The sequence below is a fragment of the Helicoverpa zea genome, chromosome 15 (genome assembly GCF_022581195.2).
Source record: "Helicoverpa zea isolate HzStark_Cry1AcR chromosome 15, ilHelZeax1.1, whole genome shotgun sequence".
In the NCBI taxonomy this organism is placed as follows: domain Eukaryota; kingdom Metazoa; phylum Arthropoda; class Insecta; order Lepidoptera; family Noctuidae; genus Helicoverpa; species Helicoverpa zea.
The window spans coordinates 10,732,417-10,760,158 of NC_061466.1; the positions used below are offsets into that span (position 1 = coordinate 10,732,417).

The 27,742-nt window shown below is 37.8% G+C and overlaps 2 protein-coding genes across 7 annotated transcripts in view; one reads left to right on the plus strand and one right to left on the minus strand.

Annotated features, from left to right (window-relative positions):
* Nucleotides 1–27,742, minus strand: part of LOC124636863 (lachesin-like) — a 107,854-nt gene that overhangs the window by 20,423 nt on the left and 59,689 nt on the right. The gene's annotated exons all lie outside the window — the stretch shown is intronic.
* On the plus strand, nt 5,919–11,625 carry LOC124636862. 3 transcript variants are annotated; one of them, XM_047173060.1, is made up of 3 exons: nt 5,919–6,874; nt 7,008–7,133; nt 7,340–11,625. In XM_047173060.1, the coding sequence occupies exon 3, from the start codon at nt 7,931–7,933 to the stop codon at nt 11,432–11,434; it is 3,504 nt and encodes a 1,167-aa protein (XP_047029016.1). In that variant the 5' UTR covers nt 5,919–6,874; nt 7,008–7,133; nt 7,340–7,930; the 3' UTR covers nt 11,435–11,625. The 3 variants fall into 3 exon arrangements, with proteins under 3 accessions (XP_047029016.1, XP_047029015.1, XP_047029018.1); XM_047173059.1 differs by having other exon boundaries at nt 5,921–6,870; XM_047173062.1 differs by having other exon boundaries at nt 6,145–6,870; nt 7,340–7,697.

Here is a 27,742-nt window from a genome sequence, read left to right on the forward strand (position 1 = left end):
ATGATATATTATTTTTATAACAACAAATACTGAAAACTAAAATAAAATAAATATTTTGTGGGGCTCCCATACAACAAACGTGTTTTTTTTGCTCATTTAAAATCGCAATTGGCCGGTTTAATTAGGTTGCACTTGAGTATTCAATTGCAGATAAAAGTTGAGTAGATATCAATGAAGCCAGCGTGCAGGCATCAGGTGCCAGATTGTCTCTAATGTGAAGTTATAAGTTGATTGCAGAGCACCACCACTTGACACAGCTCCTAGAACGCGGCGTTTAAAGTTATATTAAAACATTCTGTTCGGGTTAAGTCCATGGATCTCCAGTACGTAAGGCTGCATGGTTTGAAAGCTGCTGCCTGTGGATCAGGCGCGTAAGCCGCTGCCTACATTTGTTCGGGAGTTAGAAACATTTCTTTAGTGCTGTGACGCGGATAACAACGAGTAGGCGCCGCGCCGATAATCTCGGATATTTAGAAAAATGTCGAGTTAATAAAAATTGTTTCACTCTGATATACTTACGTTAATGGTACGAGGATCTTCGTAAAATGAATGTAAATGTAATAATAGTGCACAGGGCTCCAGTGCGTCCATCAGTAGTGGGTCGAGCGGCTCACGTGGCGCTTTGTTCTTGTTGTTATTTAATTACGGCGTCAGATAAACAACACTAATTCGATTACACAACAAAGCGAGCAAGAATTCAATCCACGATACAGCTTCACTCCGTATGGAACCGTGCGGAGCAGAGCGTGACTTTTCATAAGAGCCTGCAAAGGTCTATTTAAAATAAAAACACTTGACTTTGACTTTGGAGCAGTAGCCGGTAATACCGCGCCGCGTCGTGTCGCGTGTCGTGTCGTGTCGCGGTTGATGAGCGCTAATTATCGAATTAAAAGTTAATTAAGTAGATCCGCCACAGCAGCCCGCCTATAGCTTGCGATACAAATATAGTTCACCTCAAATAGTAGTCCATTTCACGCCACTAACAACTTGCAGTCATTTGTTATAGTTTTTGTTATCATTCATTCAATTATTTCTATGAAAATAACACAAACGTGTAATTAGCATCTGGTTTGATGGGTTTATGATGTTTTATTTGTCATATAAGTAACATCAACATTCAAGACGTGGTTGACCTTAAATATTCACCAAATTATAAAATTAAAGTAGAATTTTGCAAGGTGAAAATGTTTCGAACAAGTTATTCGCTCCGTTTCACTATGTGGGATGAAAGTTCAAAGCGGATTTGTGTATGCTCTATTTCGTAAGCCGGCCGTAGCTAGCGTAGCAAACTTAGCAAGCGTAGCAGGCGTAGCGCGTCGTAGCGCTAGCGCAACACTGATTGGTGGTCGCGTGATGGGTGCGCGCGACCACACACTTGGCCAATATTAGTACGCGTCAATACATGAATATTCAATAGGCGAACTTGGTAATGGACTTCCGCGTTGTCTGTCTACTCGCTTTAGCCTGCTGAACTGTGCTCTGGGTAACAACTAACTGTTGTTGAATACAGTCACTGAGGTGCTTGTAACGACAAATACATACTGTGACGCTGTGCTGTGACACACGACACGGAGCTCCAGCACGCGGCGTCACCGGCCACACGTTACTATTTCCAAGTGAGATAGACTCCTGTACTAAATATCAATTCTTTATGATTTCCGCTACACTGGTTACGTTATGTCTTGCATCTGTGCACCGGATAAAACAATATAAAACTGAAAACTTCGTAGTTTCGAATAAATAACGTACCTTGAAAAAGATAAATTAAGCTCGCGCTGACTTGAATTACTGAATAACATCTCTACTGCGACTAAGTACACGGAGCGCGGAGTGCGGCGGTACGCCAAAATATACCTTGAGCTGGTGACACTAAGGTTGGTTATTGGTTACCGCGGGATGGAGTCGTGTTTATTGTGGAAGTATGGTAAGTGTGTGCGATAGCGGGCACGTCGCGGGCACGTCGCGTTACCGCCGCGGCTCGTAAACTGGCCGCCATTGTGCCTATGACTAGTTCGGTCAGCGACTACATATTGTCTGAGTCCATCTCATTGTCAGTATGTATTGTTATAAGGTGCAGTTGAGCTTAAGGTTTGTTAGCACTTTAATACCAAAAACTTTATAACATTTAATACAAAGTTAGTCGTGGTACTAACTATAGCGTGTCCGCAAACAACAAGTTGACGTGACGAGCTGATGGTGTATGCGTAGTAGTCCAAAAACAACTCCATATTGAGGGACACGTGACTCTCACCGGGAACACAACACCAGTGGGTGTAATGTGAGCATCTCCTGGCGCCTCGTGATTAGGGCTGCCATCCGTCCGGGTTTCCCCGGATTTGTCCTCGTTTGAAGGCCGTCCGGGGGCCGTCCGGGCGGGGTTTCAAGAAGTGTCCGGGGAAAACCCGGACACTTTTCATGTAAGGAAGCACCTCATTGAATTTAAGTATATGTTAATAGTAAATGGATTACAAATTAGGTATTATTTTGTTTCAAAAAAATCTTACTCATTCGAGAAAAAAATGCGATTTACGCCAAATATCCGGGTTTTTTTAAATGTTTGTCCGGGTTTGGCGAAATTCGAGATGGCAGCCCTACTCGTGATGCCTCCTGATGCCTCCTGATGCCTCCTGATGCCTCCTGATGCCTCCTGATGCCTCCTGATGCCGGATGCTTTCCAATTCCTCCTTTATTTACAGTCGTCATAAAACTTTACTATCAGCTAATAAGCATTGAATAATAACAGAAAGCAGGCCGTAAACAGGAACCGAGCATAAAACCTCCTTCCGTCAACAGATCTACACATAACATGAGACGTACGAGGGGCGCACTTCTGTCTGTACGCACCCCCCCCCCCCACCTCACCCCCGCAGCCCGCAACCCGCACCCGCAACATAACATCGTAATGATATTATTGAGAAGCGACGGGCGATGATGATGCTAACGTCAATTGAAGTGAGGAGGAAAACGATACAGAACTGACCTCGTGATTATTGTTATTCATTACCAACGGATGTATACAATATTAACAGAATTATAATTTCGTCTGCATTGGTACATCTATGAGCTGCCCTGCTAGCGTGGAGCGATGTCACTAGTGACACACGAGGCATGAGGGGCCCGAGGGGGGAGGGGGAAGGGGGGGAGGTGTGCAGGTGACGCTCTCGGCGGATGATCGAGTGCGTCGCGGACACTGCGAGCTGACCTCACACTTCCCTGTGCTGATACTTTGTTTTTTTCCCCATTTGGAATAACCATCACCAACAACAGTTGTTAATAAAGATATTTAATATGATAACTCGTTATCAGTGGATCTGTGTTCATATGTGCGTCTACTGTAAGACATTCCATATGTTTCAAGTGGTAGCTCACGTAACGCGAGTGCATTAAATAAGCTCATAATCCTGTTCAACTGTCTCGGCGACGGAACAATTTGTATCTAACGTGGAGTGTGCACACTACCGGATGCAGTCGTCCGGCGCTCGACACGCGATACTGCGCGATGCGACGCGATACTGAGCTATAAACGTTGCTATCAGTGCTTCATCAAGAGGTGCAGATAGAAGCGCATTGATAACGGATACCACTATAAATACGACGTTGAACTTTATAGCAGAAACAAAAGAGCTTAAAATTTATCCGCACCTAGCTCAATTCAAAATAATTTGCGGATATGCACATTGCCTTTAATGCAATGTTATATGTCATATATTCGCGTGGAACTGCATCGGGGGATAGTTGTGAACTATTAAGTAGTGGGGAAGAGAAGCGCGACTCAGGTGACTTTACTTTAATGGCTGAGTGCGAGTTAAGCCGGCGGAGGTGCGGAATGGACAATGTTCGTAAAGTGACGTTATCTGGTAATGTCCGGTCAGTCCGAGTAATGTCCGGATTAAGGCCGGGACTATAAACGGACGCGATTAGCACGACGGTACTTGCACGCGGTTCACTTTAACTACTTAATGGCAGAGGGCGTACGGCATGCAGTTTTAAAACCTGTTTAACTGTCAGTAGGTTCTCAACACTTTTATGGACCAAATATGTTTTGAAAGTGTAGCTTTATCTCTATGCGACATACAGTATAGATATTATATCATAAATAATGTTAATTGTCTAACAACTCTGGTGAGTCGGCGAGTACCGGGTGCATGAGTCGTGTCGTGGTGCGGTGGCTCCCTGAGGCTGCTTCACACACACACACACACACATGCTCACGTAACTAGCTACCTATCCTGTCCTATTGTCTTGCTGAGGACACTGCACCTCAATCGGCCCACAGAGACTCACGACCAAATGTTGAGACGCCACTTCATTGCAAACACACACAATATCAGTCTATTTCTTTCACACCAGGAGTGTGTTCTGTGATAGTGTGATAGTGATTCTGTGAATTTTTGTGATAGAAATACTTGAAGCGAGTCCCTAGTTCAATAACGTTATTGTATTTTAAAGTTAGACGTTTAAACTCGAAGCACCGAACTAATGTCAAATGACGTAGGTGATGAAGAAGAACAAGTAGATCATGGTAACCTCCGTCCGACGCTCAGGCGGTCAGCATCTGAACGAGCCGCTTACAACAATATAACGAAATCAAAACTTTCACAAAACATTCGTGAAGTAAATTATTTGGAAATAAATATGAGATTATGATCGCAGTAGGGTATTATTGGGCATTCTACTCCACCTGCCGTTCCTCCGGCTCACTCCGTTCGCCTCAGTCACTCTCGGTGGAGTAGAATGCCCAATAATATAAATGGATTACCTGTTTCGATCAGCAAACGGATTAGGTGCCACTCCACTGTTTCAGTTCACATACACACAAGTTAACAAACAACAAATGTCACTGTTTGAACAGCTATCGATTAGCAAACGGATTAGGCGCCACTTCACTGTTTCAGTTCACATACACTTTACTTGCAAGTTAACAAACAACGACGGTCACTGTAGGAACAGATAGCCTAAAATTCAGGACAGTTTGTCTCATATCTCTCCACAAAATTAGAGATTGTGCGTTACCACGATTACACACTTACTCTGTTTTCTGCGGCCAGATTGGCTCGAGGATATCTGAACTTTAGGATACCATAAATATTAAGCTAAAATTTGGGACAGATTGTCTCATGTCTCTCCACAAGAATAAGAAATAGCGCATACCCAAAAGCACACACATTCTATTTTCTGTGACCAGATTAGCTCGAGGACATCCGAATTTTAACTTAATTCATTCACACAGACGACCCTACCTAACATTATACTTTATTGACAAACAACGACGGTCACTGTAGGAACAGATAGCCTAAAATTCAGGACAGATTGTCTCATATCTCTCCACAAAATTAGAGATTGTGCGTTACCACGATTACACACTTACTCTGTTTTCTGCGGTCAGATTGGCTCGAGGATATCTGAACTTTAGGATACCATAAATATTAAGCTAAAATTTGGGACAGATTGTCTCATGTCTCTCCACAAGAATAAGAAATAGCGCATACCCAAAAGCACACACATTCTATTTTCTGTGACTAGATTAGCTCAAGGACATCCAAATTTTAACTTAATTTATTCACACAGACGACCCTACCTAACATTATACTTTAACAAATAAGATTAAATCACATGATGTGTTGGAATAGGTTATAGTGCTTTTACACTTACCGTCGTCAAAACCGTGCATGCACCATCCGGCGTGACAACGGTAAACCGGTGCAGCGTACTCTTACATAAATCGCCTGACGATGAAGTCGGAAACGATCTTACTAAGCAGTCGATGTGAAAGTGTAAATGAACCCTAAACATTTGCAAAACTGCAGAATTGCATCATGCAATAAGTTGCAGTGTTAGAACTTTATTGCATGCTGGGGGGGTGTGAGTAATTCCCATGGACATATAATGCAATCAGATTACAAGAAAGAGGACCGCCTTGTATGTTGCAGTCTGTAATTAAAATTTGACTTTTATTATGATTCCCTACGAGTATTATAGTTCAAACAGAAGGATGCTGCTAAAATAGATACAAGATTCTATTAGCGATAAATACTCCTACATTGCTGACATTACTTTGTTTGTGGTATCATGTTTTTTCATAACCAGTTGTTAGTTCTAGTTTAAGAATTGCTTTAAGACGATTCTTAATATAAGTGCTGAATTTAATTGTCTTTTTTTCTTTGATCCGACTTCCGTTACATAAAATGTTTTATAAAAAATGTTCTAGTCATTTGGTTTTTAGTTTTAATTTTGAGTTCACCAGCAGCATGAGGCATCGTTGAAAACTAAATTTTTGATGCGACTTTCGTTGTATGAAATATTTTATAAAAAAGTTCTATCAATTTTGAGTATAACTGTTGCATTGTTTTAAAGTATTTTTATTTTATTTCAATTCGTTTGCATGGTTAGTTATGCGCAAAAATGTTTCAGGATTCTTTACCATGCCTTAATTCGTGTCTTTAAATAAACGTATATTTTTTCATGTTAATTTGTATATTAGAGTTTAATAAACAAACGAACTTACATACTTTTATTATAATACGTATTTTATCAATCATAAGCAGATACCTGTCGGTTTCACCTTTGTTGGTACCGACACGATGCTGGTTTTATATTTCATTTCTCACGATAAAATTGCAATTTGACTGTATTGATCGGGCAACCAATACGATTTATTTTCACGTAAGCGACATAAATTGATCATACAACTGTAATACATATTACTTAAGGTTTTATTTTGTGATTAACAAAATCTTGCTGAAATGGCATTTTTTATGTATATAAACCAATAGATTTTATCAAAAAATCACATTCGCTCCAGTATTCAAGTGATCATCATCGCTTACCTTCTGTTCTACGTGAATCTACGTGAATCTCTCTTCATAAAATGTAAGTAAGTACCTACTACTTATTTTTTTTCTATTTTTTTTTTTTTTTTTTTTTTTTTTTTTTTTTTTTTTTTTTCTCTAGCCTTCTTAATTGTAATTGTGTTAATATAAAATTAATCTTTGTATGTTTGATTTCAGGTCTGACTCCGAAGTTGAATACCAGCGCCCAGCAGCTGTAATCGAAAAAAACGTGCAGCCTCCTAAGAAGAAGACATCGAAGCGCAAAGCTTCCGGGAGCTGCACGCCTTCGGAACCAAAATCAAGGTAATTTACTAAAACTGCTTGGTCTTTATACTACTACTACTACTTGTCGTGTATGCTATGTCCATTAGAGTTTGTATACGATATGTTTTTCATATAACACGTTTAGTTGGTTATATTTAGGGAAGTTTACTGTTACCTAGCCTATGTTTCCTTTCAAGGTATTATTATCGTAAATATTATAAATAATATGTTTTATTTTGTTTCAGTAACTACAAGCAGCGCATCTCAGACCTCTTCGGGTTAGAGGACGGCGAGCTTCTCCCAACATCGTGCGGGGACCTTGGATCGTCCCTTGTCAGTCGAGTCGCCAACGGGAAAGTGCGGCGGACGGCTGACTTAACAGGAGACTTTTACGTAGACGTAAAAGTCTACCACAAGGGAGAAGCAGCCTCGACGCGGAGAGAGGAGCGGTGGAAGAAGGCGGCCGTTGCTCTTAAAGTGCAACTTAATAAAGATTCTCCGCCGTGGGAGGCTTTGCAAACATTTATGCACCGGGCTCATGAGCTATTCGATAGCTCGGAGCCCGTATTTTATAGTGACAATATAAAATAAGATTATATTTAATTTAATTTTTTATTTTAAGATTTATTATTTTTTATATTTTTTTATATTGGAGTACCCCTATTAAATGTTTTTCTTTATATATTTCTTTCATCATAAGTTAAAGCAGTCTATAGGTACGTCAGAAAACTTTTTCTTTTTTCCACTTTTTTCCACTTTGATACAGTTCGTATCTTTGCGATTAGTTTAAAGGTTGCTCTTATTTCAAAGTACCAGTTAGTTAACATAATAATAAAATGCCTTTCTGCACTGTTTGTAACAAATCCGTTGAGCGCAGTCACTGGATAGGTCATTTACGCAGTACCGATCATAAAAACAAAAACATCTCACATTTTTGTGAAGGTGTTGAAATAATACATTCCGCATTTCGTAATCGTATAGCTTCTTATAGAATTATTGATCAGTTTGATAACTGTTCTCTAGAACTATTTTTATATAATATTCGAGAGAAAATCAAAACTTTAATAGACATATCTCTTAAAGAACATACTTGTCTCAAAATTAATTTTGAATATTTTGCTTTGTTTTTTATGGTTAAAAATGATTCTCAGGAGATGAAATCATTTGGTACAAAAAATTATACAATACATCAAAATTATGAATATGATTCATTAATAACTAAAATTCAAAACTCCTTAACAAAGAAGATTTCAGAATTCCAGGACCGTGACAGTGGTTGGACATTCTTGAACAGTTCTCATTTGGAAGTTAATATTAATAAATATCAACCATTGCATGGTTCAGGATTTATCGAGTTGCCGGCTGCGATTAAAGCAAAGAAAGCATGTGTTAACATACGCAATAATGATGAGTATTGCTTTTTATGGTCAGTTGTTGCTGCATTATATCCAGCTAAAAGTCATCCTGAAAGAGTATCGTCATATCCCAATTTTAAAAACGTGTTAAACATAGAGGACATATCGTTTCCATTGAGCTTCTCAGATATTGCGCGGTTCGAAGCAAATAACCCAAAGATTTGTATTTATATTTATGGTTTAAAAAATAATACCGTGATAGGACCGCTTTACAAATCTAAAACCTTAAACAAAAAGGTCGTTCATTTACTTTATTTAGAAAGTGACAATTTTTCACATTACTGTCTTATTAAAGATTTACCGCGACTTGTTAAGAATCAAATAACAAAGCATCACGGTAAATTGTTCTTTTGTGATATATGTTTAATGTTTTTTAATTCATGTGATGAGCTTAGTTCACACAGTTGTGGTGGTGTCGCTACTGAACTACCTCCAAGGGGTTCCTTCATACAGTTTGAAAATTATAATAGGAAGCAACTTGTACCATTTGTTATATACGCAGATTTTGAAACAATGCTAGAACGGTTTGAATCTTGTGACCCTGATCCAACTAAAGCAAGCACGGTTATACGACAGCGACATGTACCGGTAGCTTTTGGTTACCATATTACGTGTACGCTAGACGCAAACTACAATTGCTACGTTTCATATCGCGGCTTAGATTGTGTATCCAAGTTTGTGAAATCTATTTACAAAGACGCACAAAGAATTTATGATATTTTAAAAAATAATGTGCCCATGATTTACACGGATGAAAATGCTCATGACTTTGAAAATGCAATCACATGTCATATTTGCGAACACTTCTTATTCGGTGATAGGGTCCGCGATCATTGTCACTTGACTGGTAAATATCGCGGCGCCGCTCATAATTATTGTAACCTACAATACAAACTGCCGTCATTTTTGCCAGTATTTTTTCATAATTTATCAGGTTATGATTGTCACCTTTTTATAAAAGAATTAGCTGAAGCTCCTGGATCTATTAAAGTGCTACCTAAAACAAAAGAAAACTATATTTCTTTCACAAAGTTTATTCCGATTTCATCCAAGGAAAGCATACAGGTTCGCTTTGTAGATTCTTTTAAGTTTTTAGGAACTAGCTTAGAAAAATTAGTTAGTACCATGAAGAAACAAGAGTTTAAACAATTAAAATCCTATTTTCCAGACCAAAAACAATTTGATTTGCTTATTCGTAAAGGAGTGTATCCATATGACTATATGTCTCAATGGGAACATTACCAAGATACCAATTTGCCATCTAAAAAACAATTTTATAACTCTATGACTAATGAATCTATTACAGACGAAGACTATGAATACGCTCAGACGGTCTGGTTAGAGTTCAATATTCAAAATATGGGTATGTACACAGATTTATATCTTAAAACAGACGTTCTATTGCTGGCAGATGTATTTGAAAGTTTTAGAATAACTTGTAAACGATATTATAATCTCGATCCTGCATTTTATCTTACAGCACCAAGTTTGTCATTTGATGCAATGCTTTTGAAAACAGGTGTTAAATTAGAATTGATTAGCGATGTTGAAATTTTTAGAATGATACAAAAAGGTATTCGAGGAGGTGTTTGTATGTGTTCCAAAAGACATGTCAAAGCCAATCATAAATATTTGGATTCTTACGATCCGTCCCATCCTAATTCTTACATTATTTATTTAGACTGTAACAATTTATACGGTTATAGCATGTGTCAATTCCTGCCCTATTCCGATTTTAGATTTATGAATAGACGAGAAATTGATCATTTACAATTGAATTTAGAAGACATCGGGGATGATGCCGAAAACGGTTACATTCTTGAAGTCGATTTAATATATCCAGAGAATTTACACATGGAACACAATGACTTTCCATTTTGTCCGGAAAAATGCTTGCCACCGGGTGGTAAGAATAAAAAACTAATACCGAATTTATACGATAAATATCACTATGTTATTCATTACGTGCATTTAAAAAAATGTCTACAGCACGGGTTAGTTTTGAGAGGGATCCATCGTGGTATAACATTTAAGCAAAGTTCTTTTTTAAAGCAATATATTGATCTTAACACTCAGTTACGCCAAAATGCAGAGTCGACGTTTGAACAAGATTTTTTCAAATTACTAAATAATAGTATATTTGGAAAAACTCTGGAAAATAATGAACATCGAATAGATGTTAAGTTAGTTACCAACTGGTGTGACTTGACGAATACAACAAAAAAGACCACTTGTGCTGAGAAATTAATAGCTAGCCCCTATTTTCATAGCGCCTCTGTATTTTCTGATGATGTAGTAGCAATCCAAATGAAACCTTCGCGTATTATTCTCAATAAGCCAATATACATAGGTTTCACTGTATTAGAATTATCTAAGAGTCATATGTACGATTTCCACTACTCCACCATAAAACCTTTTTATGGTAACCGAGTGGAATTGTGCTACACCGACACTGATAGTTTAGTTTATAATATACAGACTAATGACGTTTATAAAGATTTCAAGCTTAATTTTCTAAAACATTTTGATACAAGCAACTACGACTGTAACAACGAATTTAATTTGCCTATTATTAACAAGAAGGTTCCAGGGCTGTTTAAGGATGAAATGGGTGGTAAAATTATAAAAGAATTTGTAGGATTACGATCAAAACTTTATTGTATTAAAACATTAAACAAAACAATAAAGAAAGCAAAAGGTACAAAAAAATGTGTTATGAAAAATTTAAATATGTTAGATTATAAAAATGTTTTGTACAACTGCGATGTCATTCGCAAAAAAAATTTATTGTTTAGGTCAATTAAACATGAAATATTCACACAGGATGTTAATAAAATAGCTCTCTCAAGCAATGACGATAAACGGCTGCTATTGTCTGATAAGGTGTCTACTTTAGCCTGGGGAAATGCAAATATATTTATGTAATTACAGATTTTTTTATAAATTGTTGTAATATTTCCTAATATATAATTCTAAAATGTGTATTTTTGGGGTGCTCCAATCATGTAAGTAGATGTATTTTAGAGATAAACTTAAGTAAGGTAATTAATAGTTAATAATTAATAATAAGCGTCTTTTATTTGTAGATTTATAAATAAATAGTATTTTATCCGTAATCGTGTGTCTCATTTCCATTTATGATGACAAAGCATATCGCGCGCCGTGCGCCGGCGCCCATACCAGCTGCCCTGTCGGTAATATAACACCGCACAGGTGTCGCGCAGTGGCCGCGCACGTGTCACGACTTGCGCACAGAGATACAGGTTGAAACTTGTCATTGATTCAAAGTATGCAATGCTTTATCGAGTGCAGTTACATTAAATATCTTATATAAGAATATTTCATTTCCTTCGTCATTGCGCTGCCAGCCGTCGAAGTGGTAATCTCCTCGCATCAGAAAATAAAATATTGTAAGTATTAATTCATAAACTTTAAGTATTTCTCATTTATTTAAATGTCTTTATATTAAGTATTATTTTGTTGTTTCAGATCATCAATAATGTGTGATTCTCCTGACATTCGTTTCTCACAATACGCTCAAGGGTTTCCTACTCCAAGTTTGAGCTGGCATACACCTGAGCCACAAGTCCAAGCGAATAAGAAGCCCAGAGTAAAACGACAATGTCCAAAGAGAAAACAGACTCCAACGTACCAATCATTCGTCATCAACAATGAGAAGAAAAAAGGGGTACGACTTATCCAAGTGCAAGTAATGGACATTACTGATCAACAGGATCCTGCAAGTCCTAACGTGGATGCGATTGTGATGAGTGCGCAATACGTAGTGACCGAGCCTGTGGACTATGTTATGGATGAGACACAGGACTTAATAAATAAAATATCTAAAAAACTTTGTGGAGAACATAGTTATAATTAGTTGTCTTTAGTTTTATAAGAATGTAAATAGTATGTATGTGCATGTTAGAATAGGCTATAATATTTATGTGCTACTGTAATAATTAATATTAATTGATACTTAGATAAAAGTTTGTGAAGCCATGTTATAATAAGTATAGTTTGTAATCATTAAAAAATGATACTTAAATATATTTTTTTTAAACAGTAGATGTTATAATATTTTAGTTTTAGTAAATTTAATTTAAATAAAAAATATAAATTTAAAAGAGCAAGTGTAATTATAATAATTTTAAGTTTTTATTATTCTATCTACACACATCACAATATATTTGTAATTATTAATAAGATATTTTTGTTAAAAATGTAGAGTTATATAGGCCATAGAGTACAATCATTAAAATTAAATGAAATAAATCATTGTACTTTGTATTTTTTTCTATATAATTACTCTAAAAATAAATTATTAAAGAATCTTTATAAGATACCTAGTTTATAGTGATGTATATAACAGTAAATTTGTTTGTATTTTCATAATTTAGGTACATATTTTAAAGTTGTATATAAATAAATAAGATATTTTAAATGTTTATTATGTTTCATTTCCCATCGAAGTCATTAAACTTTAACTTTAAAATTAGCTGTAGCAAAAGTAATAAACAATAGCATAAAAATATAGCAATTTAAAATAATTCATTGGAACAATACTGTTTTTTGCTACAAATAATTTAAAGTTAGGAACTTGACATATTCATAAAAAAACAACAATTTTATGTAAATGAATTATTTTTATTTATAACTACAACAAATCAAAATATTAACCAAATTAAACACACAACTATTTATATTCTATCTACATACATTACAATCTATACATATTTAATGTATAACTATCATATAATTATTTATCATTATAACACAATCTTAATAATACGTTCTCTTATATTATATAGGTACATTACTTAAATATGTACAAGATAAATAAAGTCATTTAAAACTAAGCTAATAACTAACAAAATATAATAATAACACAAAGCAGCATCTGTACAACAATGATAGTCTGTAGTTTAACTTGAACTTTTTTTTTTTTTTTTTTTTTTTTTTTAACCTAGTCTATCACATTAATATTAATCTACATCATTATCTAAATAAATCAAATACAGTCATATTATTATTAAAATACCATTTTCTTATACACACAGCATTACCTAATGCACAATTCATTTTATGATGCACACAGTTATAGTCATTTTTATTTTTACAAAATGTTCTCTTTAATGTCCAAATATTCGGACATCCCTTTTCACCTATATCAATCACTTTACAGTTTATACACAGTTCTTCAATCCACTGAATTTTTTCCAAACCCTTTGTCATAACTTTTTTATTTTCTAGATATGGTACGATGACGCGTTGAAATTCTTTATAATTTATGAAGCCCTCACTCCAGTAAATTCCTCGATTTCTTTCTAACCATCTCACTTGCTTCTTTTCTTCATCAGTCAAATATCTAAACGAATATGGTGGTTTTACTAAAAATGTCTGTGTATGTTCCTGACTTACAATAGCCATTTCTTTCACAATAAAATTATTCTGAATATCCTTGAATCCTTGCAGGTCAACTATGATGATATCCGCGTTCATGATATCTTCTTTACGATGTTGCTTAATGGTTTGTATTCAACGATGCAGTCGTTCAGAATAAGACAATAAGCTGCAGTTTTATCCGGTATTTCTGAATCAGTCTCAATTTCTACTCTTACATCCACAACAGGACCCGTCTTCAGATTATCCACTTGTCTAGAACAATCCACTACAAACAGCGGTGCTAAATCCTTAAACTGTTTCTCACTTAACAAGGGTTCTGGACGACGACCGTAATACGACTGTTGAAATTTGATGTATTGCTCGTATAACAAAGCAATTCTGTTGTCAGCAAAATTCACGTTAAGACTTTCATATGGATAATACGTTGAATTGAGGTACACTTTTACGTCACGAACATTGCAGTGATCGAACTGAGACATGTCAGAACTTGCACTGTTCTTCCTATTGGTCTGTAGACCCACAATAACGTATCTTGGTTTTTCTATTTGAGATGAAGTTTTGATGGACCATGTATGCTTTGTAGTTTTAGGTAAAGCTGGATATTCGTACAGATCCCAATTTCTAAATACCATCTGAAGCGGGCGATCTTTTTCTAACAATTTTAGCAAACTAATTTTTTCTTTATCTGATACTTTAACATGCGGTACGCGCCATATGATTTTATTTATCTGAACGTCATCTACTATTTCGCCGGTGCTAAGTTTTACAGCGTTCAGGTTAGTGTTACTTCGCAACAATATCAGTTCGTGTCTGCTATTTATCACAACTTTTTTAAAATCTTCTGCGAATCCTAATATGTTACTGAGGGGTATAGAAGCTGAAAAACTACCTCCATTTACATTTTTTATGCCTTCGATATTCCAACCCCAGGCATTAGAGATCTTTGATTCACTCTCATTCATTGATATTAACGATTTCATGGTTGTAGTTATACCAGCATTTTTTATTTTATCAATCTCAACTCCATTTAGCTCATACCTAATATCTTGAAACAAGTAAAGTAGAGCATTGTTTGTGAAATGAACACTAGTAACTTTGCCTTTCGTGTCCTTTTTGCTAACTATGACGGTTCCTTCTAAATATAAAGTGCTAGCTGATGGTAATATATACAGGTCCTGTTGATTGATAGGTATGCGTATTTCATCGTTTCTATTAAAACTTGTTACGTACGGTTTGTAAGAATGAAATTCTATTCCTTCAATAGTAGTGTCGTAAGTGGGAGCTGATAAAACGTCCAAAATACTCATTTTAACAATCCAATTGCTTTAAGGAATGCCTTGTTGTCTTTGGTTAATTTTATTTTCTTCTTAGAGCGTGGTCTTATATGGTTGGTAGCTCGAGTAGAACTGATGTTTTTAACTTGATGAGGTGCATATTTATGGTAGTCAATCATTTTTTCGTCTAAAATGCAAATACAGTTGCACTTCTTCACCACGTAAATTAATTAAGCGATTTCTTATATCTAATAGCCTAATATGAATGCAGCTTATATTGTTTTGATTTATCGGAAAGTATATTGCGTTCTTCGGGATTTCTATGATCCTGTATCCAGGCGGCACGTTGAGTGCAAATTCGTGAATAATATGACTTGGTTCGCCGTTTATAAATGAGCCGCTCACAATATCACATTCAATCCTGATCACGGTCGTAGGTAAAATGTTGACTGGAAACTGTGATACATGCCATTTATTTGCTTTTAAAATTTGCTTATTAAATCCTAACAGTTTTCTGAAAGTGTCTTCTTTGCTAAAATCAATGTCTTTTGTACAAAAAATACTCGTTTTTAAAGTATTGTTATTGCACTGTAGTTTTATTGATGCATCATTAATTTCAGATTTTAAATAATCATTGATATCTTGCAATTCATAAGTGCCTTCCGGTATTTCAATAACTTCGTTGGAGTCATAGTATAACTTATTATTACTCTTGTCAATGTTTGGAATAGAATTAAATGTTGAAAAATGTAATAAGGCACACTCATATTCTCCATCTAGTTGCAATGTATTTGGATAGTATGTAGACAAAGTTGACGAATTTCCAGTTATCGACAAAGTGAGTGACATTGTGTAAATGATTGAATTGAAAGAAAAACATATATTTTATAAATTTTTATTCCAAAATGTCCACAGATATTCTAAACATAAGTGACCACAATTTATTGTATTGAATCTTTGATATCTTGTGTAATTATAAAAAACGTCACAATTCTTAAAATATCGAATAAGTTCTGCTGGAGGTTTTAAATCTCCAAAGCTGTCAAAATATTCACAATATTTGTTTACTTTAACATAAGCTACCCAATGCGTTCCTTCGTTCTTGGAATCGTCTAAGTTTACAACACCACATTCGATTCGTTTCGGCTTCTTTGGTAACTGATCCTTCATGTAGACTCCTCGGAAATGTGGAATATGTCTTGCACAATTTTGAATATCTACATTAGTCAGAGGGCGATTAGGCAGCATGTTTTTCAGTTTTTTGATGACTTTATAAACAATCCTTTGCCATTTTTATACGGCTTGATGTATAGACCTTTCCCCAACACTAAACCCTCCATAACCTTATTATGTCGCTCTGTTTCTCGCAAATTTTGCTGAGATGCTTTGTAATCATTTACGGTTTTTGCAATACCAGCGGCACCACCAGCTAAAGTTCCTAAAGCTGATAAACCAGCGAAAATAGGGATTAATGGCAAAACCCCTCCAGTTTTTGGTAAAGGTATCACTCTCGGTACTCGGATTCGATGAGTGTTTGGAAAACATTTTTTTGCTGTTAAGTAAGCAGCTTTAATCAAAGTTTTACTATCCTTAGGATTCAATTTCTTAATTTTTGATTTTATTTTTGAAACTAAACTTTTGAATGTTTTGACGCCTGAACCAGACTTCAGTTTTGCTTTCATAACTTTGCTCACAAGCCACGAGCTTAACTTTTCGCCTTTTCCTGCATCTTTTGATTTGAGTCTTTGTTTAGCCATGTTAAGTAATTGTAAATCAGCTTTATGACGATGGGATAGATCAATATGATTTGCGTAAGCAATGTCGTGTTGCATACAAGCTTCGTCTAACTTATTCACTCCTCGATCACCTCGCAACAAACGTTTTTGTAGTTTAGTTCCTGGTCAGCAATAATTGTATCCGGGCAAATGAACTTCGAACGGTAGATTATTAATTATGTTATTCACTAGTCCACCACCTTGCATTACTCAAAGTGAAATGACATGAATATTAAGTCAATATTAGTTATATATCTTAGCTCATTATAGCAGCTTTATCAATCCAACTGTTTTCTTCGTTGTTTAGACCTAACCATTTAACGAACAGTTTACGTCCTTTCCTTTTTAAAACCTTTTCTATCAAATAAACTTCAGGATATTTAGATTTTTGAAGTTCTTGCTCGTAAAATGTTCCCAATATAATTTGTTTTCGTTGATCTTCTATGTGGTATGTCACTGGTATAGTTTTGTTAATCTTTTTTATAGTAAATAACTCAGTTGACCAATTGGGTGTATAGCCTTTCTCAAAATTATGTTTGTATTTACTGATACGAACACAGTCACCCACTTTGAACTTAGGCTCTCGCTGGACGGATAAATGTTTGTATATTATTTTCAAATTTTCTTTTATTTCTGGTTCATTAGATTTATCCACATCAACTGGTTTAAATTTTATAGTTCGATGGATTGTGTTGTTATATGTCTTCATTACGTCTTCTAATGTTGGACCTAACCATTTATAGTTTCCATTCAGACTAAAACATTTATATAATTTATTTTTAACAGTTTTAATCAGTCGTTCTACGATGGAGGCTTTTTTCGTGGAAAAAGATGAGTAATGGTTAATATTATACGTTTTCATCATAGCTTGAAACGTACTGTTGTAAAACTCGGTTCCCATATCGGTTTGTAAATTAACAGGATTTCGAAGAGTGCTTAGCAGTATACGTTCAAATGCTCGACTAACCTCAAATTTATTTTTCGATTTTAATGGCTCTGCCCAAGCATACTTTGAGAAACAGTCAATCACCATTAAAATGTAATTATGACTTTTGTTATATTTTCTCAGATTTTGCATGTCCATAAGATCTGCTTGCCACAAGTCATCGATTCCCTTAAGAATAACACTACGACGAAGAAAATTTCTTCGTGCCGCTTTGTGTATTTCATTTACTATTTGCTGTTTTGACATTACAGAGATTTTTCTATTAATTTATTTACTTCTGCTTTAGTATAAAACTTGTCTTCCAATTGAGTTAAAACCTCAGGTATCTTTGCTTTTAAAGTATTCTGAGCTATCTTGTGTATATCTAGTATGATTTGAGATCGCAATGAACCTATCAGTTTATTTAATTCTCGTACCATATCAGCATTTATTTGGTCTACATAATTCTTATTCACAGCATCGTCTGTTTCAACGGGAGATTTTATTCCCCTCAATCTGGATTTTTTCAAATTAAATTCTCCATTTTCTGATTTTAGCAATGCTTCGTTAAAGTCAAATATTTCTGATAAACGCATTCTTTTATGAATATAGTGGCCAAATTTATCGACATTCATGGTTAGTGTACTGTATTGAAAGGTTGATGATAAAATGAAATGTATTTGTTTAACATCATTTATTTATTACATTACTTTCACGCAATTCTTCAATAATAGATATTATTTCATTATCTAATCCTGTGTTACCAGCATCTCGAGGTGCAAGTAATAATTTCAACCTTTCTACCAATTCGTTTGGATCATCCCAATACACAAAATCTACATTCTTTTTCCATTTTTTTGTCAACGGTAGTCCTTTTCCCTTCGATTGGATACCTTGAACTGCAGTTTGCAGTTTGAAAAGAGGCTTAATTACTTGCAAATATTTTTGTCCTTTATTACTTTTTATTGGCTTATTTGGATCATAGTCTCGTCGATGTGCATTTGTTTCAAGTAGCATCGACTTATAATGTTGCAAGTCACTATGTGTAACCAAGTTCAAGTCAACATCTTTTTTTAGCAGCAACTGCTTCAAACCAGGCGTATTCCTATATTTACATCCAACCACAACGATGTATTTATCATCGATAGTTATGCGAGCAGAACCTAACATTAGGTTCCCACGTTCTACTCTAACACCGAATGGTACGTCTGCTAACGCTTCTGAAGACACTGACCAGGATGATGTATTAACCTCATGATTGGTGTCGCTTATTGATTGATATGATGAGTCACTGTCGTCATCAAATTCATATTCTTCCTTGTTAACCTGGTAACCAGGTCCTTCTTCCTGCAAAGTTTCATCAATACTTGGAATTTCGGCTTCTTTGTCTTCAATATCACGCACGAGAGGAGTTTGCTTACTGACGCTGGCAATTAGGTTGAGAGGTTCTGTTACGGGCTTGAAAACTGATTCCAGTGCTTGTTTATTATTAATTTCATCATCTCTCATTTTTCGTACTTTTTTCTTTACAGCTTCGGCAGCGTCAACAATTTGTCTTTTTAATGATTTATCCATATTTGTAAAATAGAATGTAATTTGTTAAGCGTTGTCTGATGAATAATAATATCACACAGGTAACAGCCTTATATATTCATGCTACTATTCAAATACTACGAAAGTGTCAAATTTGTTTCTGTAAAAACCTTTATTTTTAGGACAATCTTAATTAATTACGACGTAATTAAAGGGTTCGCTCCATATTTTAGAACACATTTCACGAAACTGAGTCCATGTCATATCTGTGTTAACGTGTTCATCATAAACGTGTCTCATATTTATTTCATCTTGTTTAAAAAGTACGATTACGTTTGCGTTGTCTCTTACTAACTGTTTAGGGATTTTAGTATAAGTTTGATTTACATAAATACAGTCGATGTACTTATGTCTCCCCATTGCAAAATAATCACGCATGTTATTTTGATTTTCACAGGCAACATCATCAAATATGATTACAGAATAAGGGTTAGCATCTTGAACACTTAGTACTTCCTCATTTTCACAATATTTCTGAAATGAAACACCCGGTACACGTTGCAAGACTTGCTCCAAAAATATGTACTTTGGTTGGTGCAAGGTTTTTGAATAAACATACACGTTTTGAAATTTTAAACCATTTTCGTGTATTAGAAGTCCAATCATTAAATTAGTTTTTCCACAATTTGAGGGCCCGCAAATAATGCATCGTACCGAGTTAGGTAGTAATTCTCCATGACGAAAGTCTGTCTTTGGAGACTCAACGCAAATTTTGTTTAAATGTAACGTTTGCGGTTGTTTTACAAATTTCATGGTCACTGCATTAGTTAAAAAGGTTTGATTAATAATGAACAAGGCATTTTTTTACGTCAGTATATATATATATTTATAGAAACCCAAATCTTGTAGATTATCTTATTACTACAAATATATTTTCAAAAATGAAATTAAAATAAATACTTAGTTGAAACAAAAAACAGATGACAAATCCTGCATCGCGCAAGCAAAGTTATCGCACCGATCTGACATATATACGAGAGCTCGACGATGACCGTCGGGCAGTGGCCCACCAGGCAAAAACAAAACACTGCTTAGTGGGAGGATCCTCCTTTCAATGGAGAAACACCACTACAGTCGTTTCCCAGACTTAGGATAGTTTCTAGAAACGAGTTAGGCGTCACTCCACTGTGGCGCCTAATCCGTTTGCTGATCTATAGCTGTTCAAACAGTGACATTCGTTGTTTGTTAACTTGTGTTTATGTGAACTGAAACAGTGGAGTGGCACCTAATCCGTTTGCTGATCGAAACAGGTAATCCATTTATATTATTGGGCATTCTACTCCACCGAGAGTGACTGAGGCGAACGGAGTGAGCCGGAGGAACGGCAGGTGGAGTAGAATGCCCAATAATACCCTACTGATCGCTTGTTTATAGGAATACATGAAATGAATAACTACAATAAACTGATCGCTAGAAAATTCAGTAACTAAGCCCTGTTATCTATTCGTATTATGTCATGATTTTGATAGATTTTGCTTAACATTACGGCCATGGAAAACAATTTCAGTCACACAAAGGGACCGTGCCACTCCTAGTTCTGAAATATAACTTTTAGGTAGCTGAGCTACCATGTAAAACTTGCTTATAAATATGTAAAACAAGCACATGAGTACACATGCTATGAAGCATGCACGGAGCCAGAGGCGCGGTACCACTCTCCGCACTGGCTAGATACACAGGAGGAGTTACGGAGGAGGACGGTAATCAGGGCACAGAGAGGTACAAACAATAATGGAGCTCAATATCCGCCACCACACAATCTTGCAGCTCAGACGTAATACACATGCACACACATAATAGAAAAGAAACACAATGTGGAGTCGCCGAGAGCTCGTGATTAATTAGAAACAATGCGCACCCCGGGCCGGCCGCGGACAAAGCGCGCAGAGCCGCCGCGCCGCGCCCGCACCGGTGACGCACATAAACTGTATACTTATGTTTTGGCAATTGCACTGTTGCAGGCCACATGCTGGTGGTGTCCGTGAGGCGCGGCAAGGACTGCTCGTCATGGGCGGCAACAACCATCCATGATCAGCTCGGCCGGCGAGACCTTACACATGTGCACATAACTCAAATAAACATCTGCATACGTGTGGGTATGCATACCTTTGTATTAGATATGAAATTGCTGAAGGTACACACTTAAACAGCGCGCAAACAAAATGATTCCCACGGCACGAGCTTTTAATTTGGAATTCAACCTTACTTGTATAGAGGTCAGACGGTATTGTTCTGATATGTCAGACAGTTATGTGCGTCTGTGATTGTATTCTTCATAATCTGTGCTGACACTGATGTTCACCGTATCCCGAGTGAATGAGAGCGGTGCATCTCTTTACATTCATGCTCTGATCAGATGACTGTCGTTTTGTGACTCGTTGTCTTTAGCTTTGAATATTTTGACATAATTGTACAACACTGACCCAGAACTGTGTACTAAATATTATGCTTTGGAAGAAATTCTTCTACTTCCCTTGTCCGGTTTATGTGAGTGTAACCAAATAAACTAACCTCACAGTAACCCCACTCGTATTCTGTCAAATGCGACACCTTCACCATAATACAATGATGGCTCGCTCTCGTTTACACAAAGTAATTTATTGTCTCGACACTAGTGCATGTCGTGTACATGACCATTCGATTCTATTACAAGCTACAAGCACTAGTAACGCAATTCCTGTAAGATGTACCCGGGGCCCTCTACTGGGGCCCGCTGGGGCCCGCGGGAGCCTCCGTGTGGCGAGCGTGTGCCTCGTAAGGCAGCGGGGCGCTGCTCAACGCAGTCACTTGCGCAGAATACCAACCACACCAAGTTACTGTTGGGATGTTCTGATGTATGACATGGTGTTGAAGTATATTTCTAAACCAGTTACATACTCTAATAGACCTTCGTACGGTTGACAGAGATAACTGCCAGATAAGAGCACGATAGTGCCGACAATAGTTAACTTGGGATTAAAGTAAGAATGTCAAAGTAGACGTAGACTCGCGAGGCAATGAACTGCTCTACCTATAGATGTAGTACGTTAATGGGGTTTTTGTGTGTTCGCAAATACTGGCCATTTATTAAGACCAGTACCGGTAACGAAGTTAGTGGAATAACGGGTCATTTCAGTAAGTTGCGATTGAATGTGAGCCAAGTGTTCGGCCCATTTGGCGTTTATTTAAATTTACATTTGAATGTTTGAGTCGTTTCCCGGGCGCGGTCGCAGCTCGTGGCTTGTTTCAAATGTCCTATAATTACACGTTGAACAATGAACATGGAAATGTTCGTAGAACTCGTTTCGATTTAATTAAATCTGTTGGTGTGGCTCGCTCCGAACAATGTTAATATTACACATTTTATTAGGTATTTATTTTTATTTAGTATAAAATATTACCTATTTATATTATTTGTTGACTCGCCGTTACAGTACATTGGATCTGTGTCGCGAGACGTGACAACTAATTCATTTGATTTTAAGTAATCATTGAGGCATGTTAAGTTCACGCTCCGCCAATATTCCACATTGTTGAATCTCGAACTTTCATTCTTGTAGCTCAAGGAATGTAGGCTTTCTAATTAATTCATTATTTCTTTAGGACTTTCTGAAATCTTTACTTATATTAAAATTCTAATGGAGGAATTCACATGGAGTACAGTATTCCAATCATATGTTGCATTTTATATAATGTCAGTGTACTTCACACACAAGCGATGTATTCCCCTGTTCGCTTGTATTTACGACAGTAACACTCCACGGACACTAAATGTAATCTTCTCTCGTCTCATTGCGTGTTAATTAGTTCTACAAAATCTGAGCAACATTTGGGATTAAAATTTGATGGAAAATTATATAATAATTTAATAATCTTTCGGAGAACACTCACAAATTACTTCGTGCTATTAAGTTCAAACACTTGTTTGAAGCGTCGCTCAAACTTGGCGCACTCTTTACAAGTAATTAAAGCGAGCGGCGCCGCGTAACTCGCTAGTATCAGCGCGGAGTGATGCTGTGCGGGTGCTGTGCATCATATCGTCACATTGTACTTCTTCAGCTAAAGCAAGTGCACGTGTTGTTTTATCGCGAGTAAACTCTACTCGACGGAGTCCATGTAACTGAGCTGCTTAATTAGCCAGAAGAAATAAGGATATATTGCAACAAGCAGACAAGCGTCGCGCCGTCGCAGCGTCACGGCGTCACGCACCGCTTTATACCATTAATAATTCGATTATGCTAATGAGACGAAAATTCAACGCGCTACTCAGCATTAGCAATTGACAGTTGAATTGAACAGTAACATTGACGCGTTGGAGTAATCGGCACATTAACCTCTGCGTGCGCGAGTCATGCACTTGTATCTCGCCAGTGTGTACGGCACCGCCCGCACCGCGCTGGCGTGGCGTGCGCGCGGCGCGTTAGGCGCGGGTTCCGGCCGCACTCGCTGATGGATGACGGCGATTACGCGCTCATTCACGTCTACTTTACGTCGCGCCGCACGCGCACCGCAGCGGCACGCGGCGCTGTACTTGCGCGAGTCGCGGGACTAATGAATGAGCTAATTCATTCGTACATCAGAATGTCTGGTAGGGCAGGGAAACTATTGCATAAAGACTGCAATATTTTATAATCAGAAGCACATGTTGTCTGTCCAGTGCGCGCGTTGTTTTATGAGCGGTTACAGAAATATGATGATAAATATTCCTTCAAAATAAATCCCTATAAAATTAATAACACTTTTTGTGCGACCATAAATACCGTTTCTCCAATTAAAGCCAGCGGCCGACGGATCCCAATTTGCTTCCGAATATATTTCATTCGAGTCTATTATTAAAATGATACGAGCATGTAACAATAATAAAATAAAGTGCTTTACGGCGTACGATGAGTATCTCGTCATGTTATACCAACATTGAAAATTAATACTGTTTTGTGTGTATTGTGTGCGCGAATAATGGAAAAAAGATACAAACGTGATGGACTGACAAACAAATTACCATTTAGATATGAGTTATAAATTTTTACGTCGGAATAAATAAGAAATGTACGCAATGATGTTATCCGTGGCGTTTGCATTATGAGAGCGTTTGATCACTATATAATCTTCCACGCCGATTTCGGCAACGGCGACCACTTCGACCCTAATGGCGTGCGTGTGCTCTCATGTGGCTGGAGTATCCAATTTTGTGCGTGAAAGTCCGCGCACACTGCGGACATGTCAGGGTACCAGCCACAAAGTTGTAGTTGATAGCTACAGGTGGTCGAGCTTTCAACTCATCTCGTTTGGCATCCAACTCAGAAAGTCGGCGTGCTTCAAAGTCAAAGACTTTGGCTTTAACGCGGCTTCTCCAGTCTCTGCGGTTGGATGCCAGATTCTCCCACTGAGACGGGTCAATGGAACAGCTTTTCATGTGACGCTTCAGCACATCCTTGTATCGCAGCAGCTGTCCGCCACGTTTCCGCTTGCCCTCCTGCAACTCGGAGTAGAGGATGCGCTTGGCCACTCTAGTATCCGGCATGCGCAGTACATGCCCGCACCAACGAAGCTGTCTCCTCATGAGGTATGCTTCAATGCCACCTACATTGGCTTTCCTCAACACTTCTGTGTTACGCACACGATCAAACCAACGGATATTTAATATTTTGCGCAGACATTTGAGGTGGAAGCGGTCTAGTTGCTTGATGTGGCGTCGATACTGTGTCCATGTTTCCGCTGAGTAGAGTATACAAGGCAACACAACTGCCATATACACAGAAACCTTTGTGGATATCTTTAGGTCATGGGAGCTGAAGACCTTCTTGTCGAATTTGCCGAAAGCAGCGGCTGCAGCACCAATTCTGCTATTGATTTCGGCGTCAAGGTCGCACTTTGCTGTTATAGTGCTCCCCAAATATCGAAATTTATCGACCTGCTTCAGGACATCTTCACCAAGCATAATGGTCAGTTCTTGACGTCCGTGATTATCTGAAGACATTACTTCTGTCTTTTTGATGCTGATTTTTAGACCAAATGTACAGCACTGCTTGTGAAGGTTCGTGACTAGCTGTTGCAGGACTTCAGGGGATTCAGCCACGAAACAGAGGTCATCTGCATACATAATGTCCTGTATATGTGCATAGGACACCTTTGTGGTCGCCTTGAGTCTATTCAGGTTGAAAAATTTGCCGTCAGTCCGATAACGAATACGAACTCCTTCAGGAGAAGAATTCAATACTTCCCGGACTACAACTGCGAAATATAATGCAAACAATGTGGGAGCCAGGACACAACCTTGCTTCACTCCACAGGTGACGGAGAAGAAGCTCGATTGGTCATCTTCAACCGCTACACAACATTGCATGTCATCGTGCAGGAGTCGCAGGAGTCTTATGAACTTCTCTGTACACCCCAACTTTCTCAGTACCTTCCAGAGGGCCTCGCGAGGGACGCAGTCAAAGGCTTTTTCCAGATCAATAAAGCAGAGATACAAGTGCTGTCCCTGCTCTCTACTTTTTTCCTGGAGTTGACGGACTGCGAATATTGCCTCACAAGTTCCTCTGTCTGGTCTGAAACCAAATTGGGTTTCCGGCGGAATCTTTTCAGAGAGGTTCCTGAGGCGGTTTAGAAGTACTCTGGCGAAGACTTTGCCAGAGACAGAGAGCAGTGAAATACCGCGGTAAGAACCACATTCCGACCGGTCGCCTTTGTTCTTATAGAGAGCCCTGACGCGTGATAACTTAAAAGTTTCAGGAACTTGTTCTTTCTCCCACATAAGCACAAACATTTCCCAGACGCGCGAATGCAGTTCCTCGCCGCCGTACTTCAGAAGCTCACCTGGTATAAGGTCTAGGCCAACCGCACGCTGATTTTGCTGTTGTTTGATGGCACAAAGCACCTCATGTTTAGACAAGGCATCATCCAATTCTTCTGCTATTTGAAGTTGAGGCAAACTGTCTATGTAGTGTAGATCGGCTGTTCGATCTACATTAAGTAGATTATTGAAGTGTTCTGCCCAACGATCTAACACTTCATTTTTGCTTTTCAGCAGACTTTTACCATCCAGCGACTTCAGTGGTACCTTTATGAAGTTGGTGGTACCCAGGAGATTGCGAATTTCGCTATAGAAATCACCGAGCTGATTACTATCAGCAAGCGACTGGATGTATTGAGCCTTGTCTTGCCACCATTTATCTTTAGTGTGTCTCGTGAGTTTACGCAACTCACGGTCACTCTCTCTTATAAGTGCGCTGTTATTACTGCGCCTGCGAAGGTCTCGGTGTTTGGCAATAGCTTTAGAAAGAACTTTGTCGTTCTCATCAAACCAGTCTTGCTTGCGTTTATTTTTTAGCCCTATGGTGTTAATGGCTACGTCAAGAATGGACGACGATAAAGCGTTCCAGTCTGCATCAATATCACCGGTATTTTGATGAGAGTGTATATCACATGCCAGCGTTTCAGCGTATTTGCTTCGGGGTCCCGGATGTTTGAGTTTCTCAATGTTTATGTTCTGAGGCTTTTTCCTGCTAGCCCTGAATGGTCGCCGAAGGCAAAGACGCAGTTTGGTGACAATTAGTCTATGGTCCGTCCAGCAATGAGCACCGCGCATAACACGAGTGACTAGGACCTGAGAGATGTCTCGCTGCCTCGTGATGGCATAGTCAATGAGGTGCCAGTGCTTAGAACGTTGGTGCATCCACGTAGTTTTGTGCTTAGCAGCAAGGCGAAACATGGTGTTTGTGATTGCAAGTTGGAATTGAGCACATAAACTAAGCAGCAACTGGCCATTAGAGTTGATGTTGCCTACCCCATGTCTACCCAAAACTTTAGGCCACGCTTCATAATCTTGACCAACTCTAGCATTGAAGTCCCCTAACAAGAGAATCTTTTCTCTGTTCGGTATTTTATGGAGACATTGTGTAAGTTCTTCATAAAATTTATCCTTGATGTCGTCAGAACTACCTAGCGTCGGTGCATAGACACTGATAACATTAAGGAAATTGTCACCGTCTAAGTGAAGGCGCAATGTGGTTATACGGTCCGAGATGTGGATTGGACATTCTTGAAGTGTCTTCACAAGATTATTCTTGATCACAAAACCAACTCCCGACCTTCTTGGTTCTGTTGCAGCAGTGCCCTTCCAGTAGAAAGTGTAGCCACCGCCATGCTCGACTAGCTCGCCCTCATCGGCAAGGTGGGTTTCGCTTACAGCAGCTATATCAATGTTGTAGCGGCGGAGTTCTCGAGCAACTATGGCTGTTTTCCGTTCTGGGCAGGCGTTTGTCTCGCGGTCGAGAAGGGTGCG